At 48.4% G+C, this 10,650-nt stretch overlaps 1 protein-coding gene across 1 annotated transcript; it reads right to left on the bottom strand.

Annotated features, from left to right (window-relative positions):
• On the bottom strand, positions 1-8,830 carry ST6GALNAC6 (ST6 N-acetylgalactosaminide alpha-2,6-sialyltransferase 6). The gene is made up of 4 exons (XM_048513044.1): positions 8,434-8,830; positions 6,458-6,855; positions 5,346-5,453; positions 1-4,877 (listed from the first exon to the last, which is right to left on the bottom strand). Exons 1-4 carry the CDS (start codon positions 8,569-8,571, stop codon positions 4,688-4,690), a joined length of 834 nt encoding a protein of 277 aa, XP_048369001.1. The 5' UTR covers positions 8,572-8,830; the 3' UTR covers positions 1-4,687.
• Between the last annotated feature and the right edge of the window lie 1,820 nt (positions 8,831-10,650).

Raw genomic sequence — 10,650 nt, 5'->3', positions numbered from 1 at the left:
TTGCAAGATAAAGATGTAGCAATATTTATTTCCATACAAATAATTACAAAACTCTCTTCCTTTCCGATTTGGTGTGCAGCTCCGGGCACCACAACACTCTCCGTTACGTTTAGCTGCTTCTCGTCAAGGGCACAAGACTCCTGGACAGAATTCCCAAAAAAGGGTTCATGCAAAAAAGCGACCCACCATTGAAACACTTTGTGCCGACCACAAGAGATATTTTAGAAGACTCTGCCCCCAAAGATCATCAAGGCACTCTCGATCCCAATCGGCTGTTCCTTGTCAATATTGTTAATATACAATATACTGCGTCGAGGCCCTGCTGTCAAGTCCTGAATTGCCAATTAGCTGCAAACTACTGAATTCGAGTCCCAAACAGTCGTCACTGGGAGCCTGTTTTTTCTCCTATGGGAGCTAATAGCAGCTTGTGGTGGGAGATTGACATCTCTTCGATTGATCACGGATCTCTTGTGTCTAATCTAAATGAGCCCCGAGTTCCTGGATGGTCCAATTTGATTACACTTTAGTTCTACACATGTCTATTTTAAGTGTATGCACATAAGACTAAATGATCCAGATGTCTGATCATCCACAAGTCTGATAAAGACAACTAGCACTGTTTTGGTCCCACAGGAGACAATAGCTAATAGATAAGGCAGTGTACTTTATTGCAAAGCTTCTGCATTAAACAGAACACTTCATTATACTGTAGGGAGTCTTATGATTAAGAACTCTGTGTCACTTGCAGGTTCACATACTTCTTCAAATGGACAGAAATAGGTGACTAACAGCTTGCCTGCTTTACATATCTGACCAACTGGGTTCCTTAAGTATCCCCCGGAGCCATTCAGACAAAAGAGGCTATCCTACGTTTGGCACTTAGATCCCCTAGTTGCACAATAACTCAGAAGGACTAGGAGTTAAGTATATACAAAATATGGGATGCAACATCTCGCAAACAGTCAAGAATTGGGTTTTCTCCATCCCAGATTTTGTTAGCATGTGTACACATGGGAAAAATGAGGCTAGCCACTCCTTTCTTAATTCTGTACCACTGACAGCCCTACAGCATTCAAACATTACATAGTTGACCATCTTCTTGACCAACCCATAAATATGGGTAATGGGATAAGTTTTTTCCTCACACTTTTAATGGAATTTTAGGCTTACTTTTCATGCCAGAGCCAGGTTACTACAGACTGCAGAATCCAGCTCACATGCTAGAATGCTCCTCTATACAACAAAATCCACTTTGCGTGGAAAACTAGCATGTCAGGATCAAGAGTTCTTACCTGATCTCCCACCTTGACATGCTAGTTTTCTATGTGTGGGGATATTTTCTTGAGGATGTATTCCGATAGGTCACCTTCCACTCCGGCCTGAATTCATTCTGTCTTGACACAGTTTAACCACCTAGGGAAGAACGAAGCCGAGGAGAAGGAGAAGTGAAGGATATCAGGAAAGACCCTAAAGATTTCCCAGAAACTCAGCTAGGCGTACGGATACACCTCCATGCACCCCCCGGAATTCTACCAAGACGCAAAGGTGGTCTTCAATACTACTCGGCTCATCTCTGCGCGATTCCTAAAGGTGGTTTTATTTCAAAGTGCTAGCCGGACAGCTCCAACGCTTTGCAGCTTTCAGCAAAGTTAAGCGGATAAGCTGCTCTTCATGACAAGCCGCCTGTCCTACCAGCAGTTCTGCGCATGACCACATTTGTGACACCGGTGACTCACAAAGTGGCTCCTGTGGCAGGCCTGGCCATAAGCTAAAGCCCTCACACTGGGGGTACACGGCCCGATTTCCAGAGATGGGCGCACAGCACTCTTCTGAGGGTCAGCACGACCGCAGACGACGTGAATTCTGCAAACCTCCGAGCATCAACCATCTTCTGTGTTCCCACAGCTTTTTTGGAGAGAGAAATATTGATAACCCCTCCCCACATCTGGCCTGACAGACCTTCCTTTCCTAACCCATTTTACAGAGGGTGAAACTGAGGCATGGCGAGGTTATTCAAAGCTGGTGACAAATCGAGAAAGAATTCAGCAATCTAGTCTTTGGAGCCTTGCCTATTGGTCTATGGAGCCCTAGAAGGTAATATAACATGCAGATACAGAGACAGGTAGTTCAGCTGCCCAGCACAGCTACAGGGAGAGCTACTCTTTCCTCCCGGCATTTGCAACAGATCAGAGAAAGGAAGTATAGCAACAACACCTGGCGATGGCCACCCGGCTTCTCCCCCTCCCCATAAGGACACTGGTGGCCTCAAGTCAACATGTGACAACTGGTTCGGTGATCGTAGACATGGAGGCACGAGATACCTCACAAATCACACGGCGGAGAGCATGCCTGTTATTGTTAAGGCAGATGACGGGGTACGACTCTGTATCCTGAGCAGGGACCTGCAAACAAGTCTATCTGGATTCGCTTTGTGAAGCATCTTCCCCCTCTTTTGACGAGCGGCTGCTCTGGTGATAAGAGAGGACGAAAATATATAACCCCTTCGCTGCGTGTGTAGCTGTATAAACAGCAGCTCTCTGGGCGTTGGCGCTGCTCTGACGCCACCTGCAGTGTTGATGTACAAACCGGGACGTCATGGCGCGATAAGGACCCGGCTGAGGGTTACCCAAACACCTTCAGGAGGGCACCCTTCCATTCCAAATCCCAGGGGCAACCTCTGCCTGCCGCTCAGGAACAAGTCGTCTAGGAAGGAAAACTCCCACCGTTTGCACCAAGCTGTGCCGGAGTGCAAAAAACCCAAGCAAAACTGGGAGCTGGAGTTGTAAACTGGCGTCACCGGCCCCTTTGGAGAGCAAAAAACCCCCAGCTCAGGCGCTTGCAGCAAAGAGTTGCCATGGTGATCTTGCAAAGAGTTGCTAAGGGCAGATTGGCTTAATGGGGGGAATGAGATGAAGGCGCGAAGAGCGCAACTCTCAAACAGCAGCTGGTGGTTCCTTTAAGATAATTCCAACCAGTCCATTATCGCCCTCCTGCCTCGTGTTCTACCCGGTGAGATCGGGTGGTAGAAAGCGGGCGTGGGGAGGGCGTGGCGGAGGGGTGGTGGCTTCCTTTTTTGGTGCGCTTCCCAGCACTTTCAACGCAGGTGAACATGTGGAACGGAAAGTTGACTACCTAGTAGTGATTGTGCTTATAGAGCGTGAAGAGGCTAGGGACAGTGCTGGGCACAGTAAGGAGCGCTAAGCCTGATCAAGGCAACCAAGTTTCGATCTTTGCCCGGATGTTCAGTGGATGGTCGGTCAACTCTGGGCAGAAGTGGAACTACACCCGTAGGAAAGCTGTAGGGGTGTGTGACTTGAGTAGACAAGTGGTTGGCAAAGATCAACCCACATCCCTTTCTCCACTCTGTTCGCCGACCCTGAAATCGACCTCCTAAAATCCTTCATGAAAAGCAACCTCAGAACTATATTTCAAGCCATATTATTTTGCCCCATCTCAACCAAATTTTTGGGGTGATTGTACAAGAACGGCAAAACGTTGGAAAAAGTGCTACAGAAATGACAAAGAAAAATCAGGAAGCGATACTCGTTCTAGATTTGAAATTTCAAAATAAAAGATGGGGGGGGGGTTAATTTGGATTGCAGGGGATCCAGCCAAGCTTGCTCCTCTGGAAACCCAAAAGCAGGTTTTTTATGTCTCCCTGGTTGCCAGAGGCACGCTGCCTCTGAGAAGAGAGGTTCTATTTATTTATCATAGCTAGCAACTAGTTGGTTTATCCGCCTTGAAAAAGCCCCTTTGAAAAGCATCCGAACTAGTGACCATACCTACCCCTCCTGGCACTGTGACAGACATGCTGGGTGGAGAAGCAGGGGCATAGCGTTGCCTTTGCAAGTCTGTCTTCCTTTGCCATCTGCAAGTCTGGAAACAGGGGCAGGGGTGGGGCAGGGGAGAGTTGGTGGTAGTAGCTTGGGCCTCCCCTTGCCTCATACCTGGTTAGTGGCCGCAGACATTCCACTTGCCTCTCAGTTGCATTCGCTCAGATTCCACAAAAACACATTAAACTGAAGGGAGCAGTGTACGGTCATCAACGTATAGCTTGATGGTTGGGCCTCATTGTACCCAAGAGCCACATTCTCCCCCTGCTGATTTTGTGGCACCCTGCTCTTAAAAGGGGTCTGCTGAAGCTCTACTTAGAGCTAGCAGCAACAACTGGGAGGCTTTGTTTTAGTAAGATCCAGGAAGTAACCTTAGTGAGTAAGCTGGGAGGTGGAGAGTGGGAGCGAGATAACAAACCCCCTCCAGAAGTCAGGACACGAATCCTCCCGTCCTTTCTTCTCTGTACTTGCGTTCTAACATCTGAGTAAAGAAAGGGCTGAGCTGCTTCTAAATAGCTAGATGGAACTTCCATGTGCTGTAGCAGAGTATAGTTCGAGTGGGGGGGAAGGCCACTGTGTTCACACCGAGTTTTCGAACTTCCTGGAATCCGACAGGATGCTGAACTGGTTGGGCGGTTTGCTTGATTCAAGGGGGCTTTGGGGGGCAGAAAGAAAGGCCGGTGCCGGGACGGTGGCTGGACATCGGAAGTTGAGCAGCGAAATCTCTGGGTTGTTGAAGCAGCTTCTTCACTCAACGGATTCCTCTTTCGGGGGCAGAGAGGGTGCCCCCTGACTTCCTCTGCCCGAGCAGGCAGGCTTGGCACCTTGTGTCTGTTGGCATTGGGTGTGCAGGGCTAATCCCAGTCTGGGTGGGAGAAGGTGATATTGTAGAGGGTCGCCCAGTTGGCAAAGACCCGTTTCTCCGTGATGAACCGGTGATGGTTACCCCGGTGGCTCCGCTCGTTGTGAAGGTAGGTGACGCATTCGTCTGGGCCCTTCGGCTCGTAGTAGTGATATGGCAACTTGCGGGGCGGAGGGTTCTGACTATTGCAGGACGGGAAGTGAGAGAAAGAGGATAAAACAGCCAATGGCAGCAACATTCCAAGCAGAGGCGTAGCTGGGCCATACTGCACCCTGTGTTTTCCGCCCCCCGCCCCCTCTGCGCCCCCCCCCCTTTCCCACTTACCTTAGTGAAAGTGCAGGCTGGAAAACTGGCCTGTTCCCACCAGGATGAACTACACTTCCCATGAGACCTTGGGGCTCGCAAGGTCTCCTGGGAAGTGTAGTTCCCACCAGGCTGTTATCAGCCAGAAGGGGACAGGCCGTTTCTTCAGCCTGCACTGTTTCACTAAAGTAAGTGTTGGCGGGGGGCGGGTACTGCAGGGGTGCAGGCGATTTTCCACCCCCCAGGCATGCGCCCAGTGCAATGCGCACCCCCGCCCCACCCCCTGGTAGCTCCACCTCTGATTCCAACCTAGCAAAAGAGTAAATCAGAGAGAGAGAGTTACTTACGTGCAGTAATTGGGGGGGACCATCCCATAAACGTGAACTCGGTTGCACAGCTCAACGGCAATCACCATGGTGAACCAGCCTGTACTCAGCCAGGAGCGTGACGTCACTCTGTGAAATGACCAGGGGTGGGGGTGGGGGGAGAAATCATCAAGGCAAATCAAAAGAGATGGCAGACGCAGGACTAGAAAACGGGGATGCATTTTAGAGCGGATTTGTTTACTTGCTTACTTCACGTACAGGCTACTTTTTGCAGATACTCTTAGAACACAAGTGGAGCTCTGCTGCGTCAGACCAAAGGTTCTGGCATTCAGAGGTAGGCTGCCCCTCAACCTGGAAGTTTCATTGAGTGATCACAGCTAACGGTCCTTGAAAGACTACACATTTGACTGTTCCCCTTTTCAAGTCACCTATTTTCTGTATCTGAGGCATCACGTTTCGGAAGTTAATTCTGTGTCATGCAAAAAAAGCTTTCAATATTTTCAAAATATTGGCCCATCTTCAATATGGAACGTAAATCCCACTTTAATTGTTTACCATATATATATATGTTAGACTTCCCTCTGTGATACACCTCTAAAGATGCCAGCCACAGATGCAGGCAAAACATTAGGAACAAGATCCACCAGACCACGGCCACTCAGCCTGGAAAACCCACCGCAACCGGTTGAATCCAGCTATGAAAGCTTTCGACAATACATCTATGTGGATTTACCCAGTGGTGGGATCCACAAATTTTAGTATCAGGTTCCCATGGTGGTGGGATTCAAACTGTGGCGTAGCGCCAATGGGGCTGGGCGGGGCACGACAGGGGCGTGGCAGGGCATTCCGGGGGCGGGGCATTCCTGGGCGGGGCTGTGGCAAGGACGCAGCTGCTGCGCCGGTCCTTGAGCGGGAAACGAATGCACTCAGGCACAGGCTGCCACGCACGCCAGTGCACCTCCTGCTAGACTGCTTCAAGTTCTGCGCACTACTGCTGAGAGGAGGGGCGTAACGAAGGCAAAAATCACGTGGCAAAATCACCAATTAGTAACCCCCCCTCGGCACACACAAATAATTAGTAACCTACTCTCGGGAACCTGTGAGAACCTGTTGGATCCCACCTCTGGATTTACCTGTCTTTCCCAGTCTCCTTCCTGAACAGGTTGTCGAACTGGTACATGCGCTTGCCTGTAGCTACAAAAGCTGACATGCTGGGGAACGACAGGCTGACCCGTTGGATGACCTTGTTGAGGACTTGCTGCATCTTGATGGGAGGCCCCCAGAAGATCAAGATGGTATCTGGGTTCTTGCTGACAAACTCCTGGGGGCGCCTCAGGACCCTGTAGAGACTCGAATGGGCTACCACCCGAAAGGTGGTTTTGTTGCCAATGTCCGCTTCGTACCCCGTGGTGGGAGCATCGTTCATGCGGATTGTGCACTCCATCTGGTTGATTTCTGGCCCCATTTTGCTCCCAAGGAGGTGGCTGGAACTGGTGATAATTGCACATTGGTTACAGTGACGGTCTAAGGTCTGGGAAGAAAGAGAGTGAAACCCGGTGTATCGCTTCAAGTAAGTTCCCTGTAACAGTATTTCCTAAAAGCCACTCCCTGGAAAGCTTTCATTATTTCCGATTGAGAAAACACCACAGCAGGGAAGGTGGAAGTTTCCTCTCCCCATGGACCTGATCCATATTGAGCCCACACACGCCCGAGGATGAAGTTCTGACTGTCAGCGCGGAAATCCCGAGCATGTCCATCAAGGGGCAACAAAGCAGACAGAAAGACTCATAACGTGTTATTTCTGAGCTATAATTTATTTCTTTTCTTCGTTTACAACCCACCTTTCTCCCCAACAGGAACTTATGACCCTCTCTTCTTCTACATTAGGGGTGGCCAACCTATGGTGCTCCAGATGTTCATGGACTACAATTCCCATCAGCCCCTGCCAGCATAGCCATGAACATCTGGAGCATCATAAGTTGGCCACCCCTGTTCTACATGTTATCCTCACAACAACATTGTGAGGTTGAGTACGTGCAACTAGCCCAGGATCACACAATGATTTTCAAGATTTATATCACACCTTTCTGTCCAGTCAGGGCCACCAGCACAACTACCGTGTTTCCCCGAATATAAGACAGTGTCTTATATTAATTTTTGCTCCCAAAGATGTGCTATGTCTTATTTTCAGGGGATGTCTTATTTTTCTGTGTTCTGTTCGTCGGGCATGCTTCCAAACAAAAACTTTGCTATGTCTTACTTTTGGGGGATGCCTTATATTTTACACTTCAGCAAAACCTCTACTATGTCTTATTTTTCGGGGATGTCTAATATTAGGGGAAACAGGGTAATAACGAAAATAAAGCATGATATAAAAAATACATGATAAAAATCTTTAAAGCCAAAACTAAACACATATATAAGGCACAGAGACAGAAATTAAAACATAAGGCAGGAAGGAGGGAAAGGCCACCTGAAACAAAAATGACTCCACCCAATAGTGGAAGACCATAATAGAAGGGGACAGTGGAGGTACCGGCATTTCAAAAACGTTGGTGAGAAAGCACTATCCTGAATTGCTACCACCTAACCTCAGAATGCAGGAACACCTGAAGCCATGCCCCCAAAGTACTGTATCAGTAAAGTAGGTAGATAGGAGCAGGTAGATAGTCATGTTACTGTAGCAGTAAAGTAGGTAGGTAGGAGCAGCAGTGGCATAGTGGTTAAGAGCAGGTACATTCTAATCTGGAGGAGCCGGGTTTGATTCCCTGCTCTGCCGCCTGAGCTGTGGAGGCTTCTCTGGGGAATTCAGATTAGCCTGTACACTCCCACACACGCCAGCTGGGTGACCTTGGGCTAGTCACAGCTTCTCGGACTCTCTCAGCCCCACCTACCTCACAGGGTGTTTGTTGTGAGGGGGGAAGGGCCAGGAGATTGTCAGCCCCTTTGAGTCTCCTACAGGAGAGAAGGGGGGGATATAAATCCAAAACTCTTCTCTTCATCAGCCCCTGCCAGGTTTCAAGCCTTCAAGAGTAGGTCGGGTTCCCTACCAGGACATTTTCCCCCCTTAAAGGACAATGCAGCTAAAAAGTCCAGGTGCTTCGAGTACCTTGTTTCCAGAAACAGGGAGGTATCCATTTTTCACCCCCCATTCCTTCAGGCTATCAGGCAGAGTAACCCTTCCTATCGTGGAAGTGTAGCGGAAGTCCTCGTTCCGGCTGTTGGAGCTGTAGAGTATCAGCAGCATGACTAGACCGAACAGGATGAGGAAGACAGCCGCTCGAGGGCTCTGCAGAAGCAAAGAGAGAGGCAGCGGCCAAAGATCAGGGAGGGGAAAGAGCCCAAGACTTGGAAACGCCCATGTCTGGCCCCTAAGCAGATTTCACACGGACTTTGACCTGCATGTGTGAAAGTCAGAAGAAAAGTTTAACTGCGCTTACGTTGTCAAGCCCAGGATATGGACCAATATCAGACTCATAAGAACATAAGAACATAAGAAAGAGCCTGCTGGGTCAGACCAGAGTCCATCTAGTCCAGCTCTCTGCTACTCGCAGTGGCCCACCAGGTGCCTTTGGGAGCTCACATGCAGGATGTGAAAGCAATGGCCTTCTGCTGCTGCTGCTGCTCCCGAGCACCTGGTCTGCTAAGGCATTTGCAATCTCAGATCAAAGAAGATCAAGATTGGTAGCCATAGATCGACTTCTCCTCCATAAATCTGTCCAAGCCCCTCTTAAAGCTATCCAGGTTAGTGGCCATCACCACCTCCTGTGGCAGCATATTCCAAACACCAATCACACGTTGCGTGAAGAAGTGTTTCCTTTTATTAGTCCTAATTCTTCCCCCCAGCATTTTCAATGAATGCCCCCTGGTTCTAGTATTGTGAGAAAGAGAGAAAAATTTCTCTCTGTCAACATTTTCTACCCCATGCATAATTTTATAGACTTCAATCATAAGACTCGGTGATTATGATCAGATATCTTTATTGGCAGACTTTGGCATAGCCCTAGAAGAAGCCAGTACTAAACCCTGGCTCTTCTAGCACTCCTTTTTAATGCCCCAAAGCCCCCCCCCCTTCCATCCCCAGGAACATCAAAACAAAAAATTACAAAGCAACAAGGGGACAATTGTTCATTCTGAAGCTGGCAGGAAGGGTTCTCAGAGACAAGGAACAAGGTTGGCCAAACCCCAAAGAAAACTTGCCACGCAACAGGAATTGCACAAGGAAGTGTTAATGCCAACAATGACTAAAGGGCATCTATGCAATATTCACAAAATAACATAATCAAGAATGAAATCATTCCATGAGCCCATAAAGGTTCTCCCGACCGTAATTCTATAAATATTTCATTCACAGTCCAATGGAAAACACGGAAAAAAGGCGGAATCTGGTGGAATCAAAGGGTCCACTCCGCCATTAACCGCAAATGGTTCGCCGGTTCAAGAAACAGTTTCAATCCGCCGTCACTTTCAAATTGTACAAGTGCCAAGGAGCAGCAAGGCTCTAAAGAAGCAGCAGCAAAACTCCGCGCTTGGAAGTGCTGCTGCTTAATCTTCTTCAGTGCATATGTATAGTATTAGTACTTATTTCCATCATTCAAAAATTGCTATATGCTACCAAAGTATGTTGCAAATCATTCACTAGGTGTTCTTTCTAGGATTCGAATCCTTGTGCAATTCCTGTTGTGTGGCAAGTTTTTTGGGGGGTTTGGCCAACCTTGTTCCTTGTCTCTGGAAGGGTTCTCAGCCCGACTGGCGCTTGGGCACAATCGACATACTACAGGTTACATAGTACAAAGGCGGCAGAGAGCTGCGATTCAGGGAAGCACATTAACATTGCAGAGACTGTAGCCCGTTTGATGTCAGGCAGGCGACCTGACATGCGTCAAGTTTCTGACATCAACAAGAACCACGTTAAAGTGACAAATTTACAACTGCATTTCAATCTCTGGGCATTGTGGGTGTCACCTGCGAATAGATGCATTTTGTCCTCACACCACAGAATATGCACGTGTATGGGAATGACTCTTTTGCTTCTATAAGAGGGAAAGTCTGATCAGTGTAACTGATTATCTGTTTCCTTTTTCTTCACTTTCTCGGTCTGGATTTAATCTCCGGTGAAACTGACGCTGTTTCAGGAAAGCTTCGGCAGTTTCCCCAGGGCTGGAAAAATGCCACGATGTTAAAATCTTTAAAAATGAAAAAATCCAACCACCTCCGGCTCCCACAACTTCACTTTCAACTACCTTCATTACACATTTGCAACATTCTCATAGCAGTGCCCTTAAGTGACTTCGCTGTGCTGTCCAAGCTTTGCACGTGGTTTCGA

Source organism: Sphaerodactylus townsendi, linkage group LG12 (genome assembly GCF_021028975.2).
Source record: "Sphaerodactylus townsendi isolate TG3544 linkage group LG12, MPM_Stown_v2.3, whole genome shotgun sequence".
Lineage (NCBI taxonomy): Eukaryota > Metazoa > Chordata > Lepidosauria > Squamata > Sphaerodactylidae > Sphaerodactylus > Sphaerodactylus townsendi.
The sequence above is the reverse complement of the archived record's forward strand: the minus strand, read 5'-3'. Positions and strand labels throughout refer to the sequence as shown.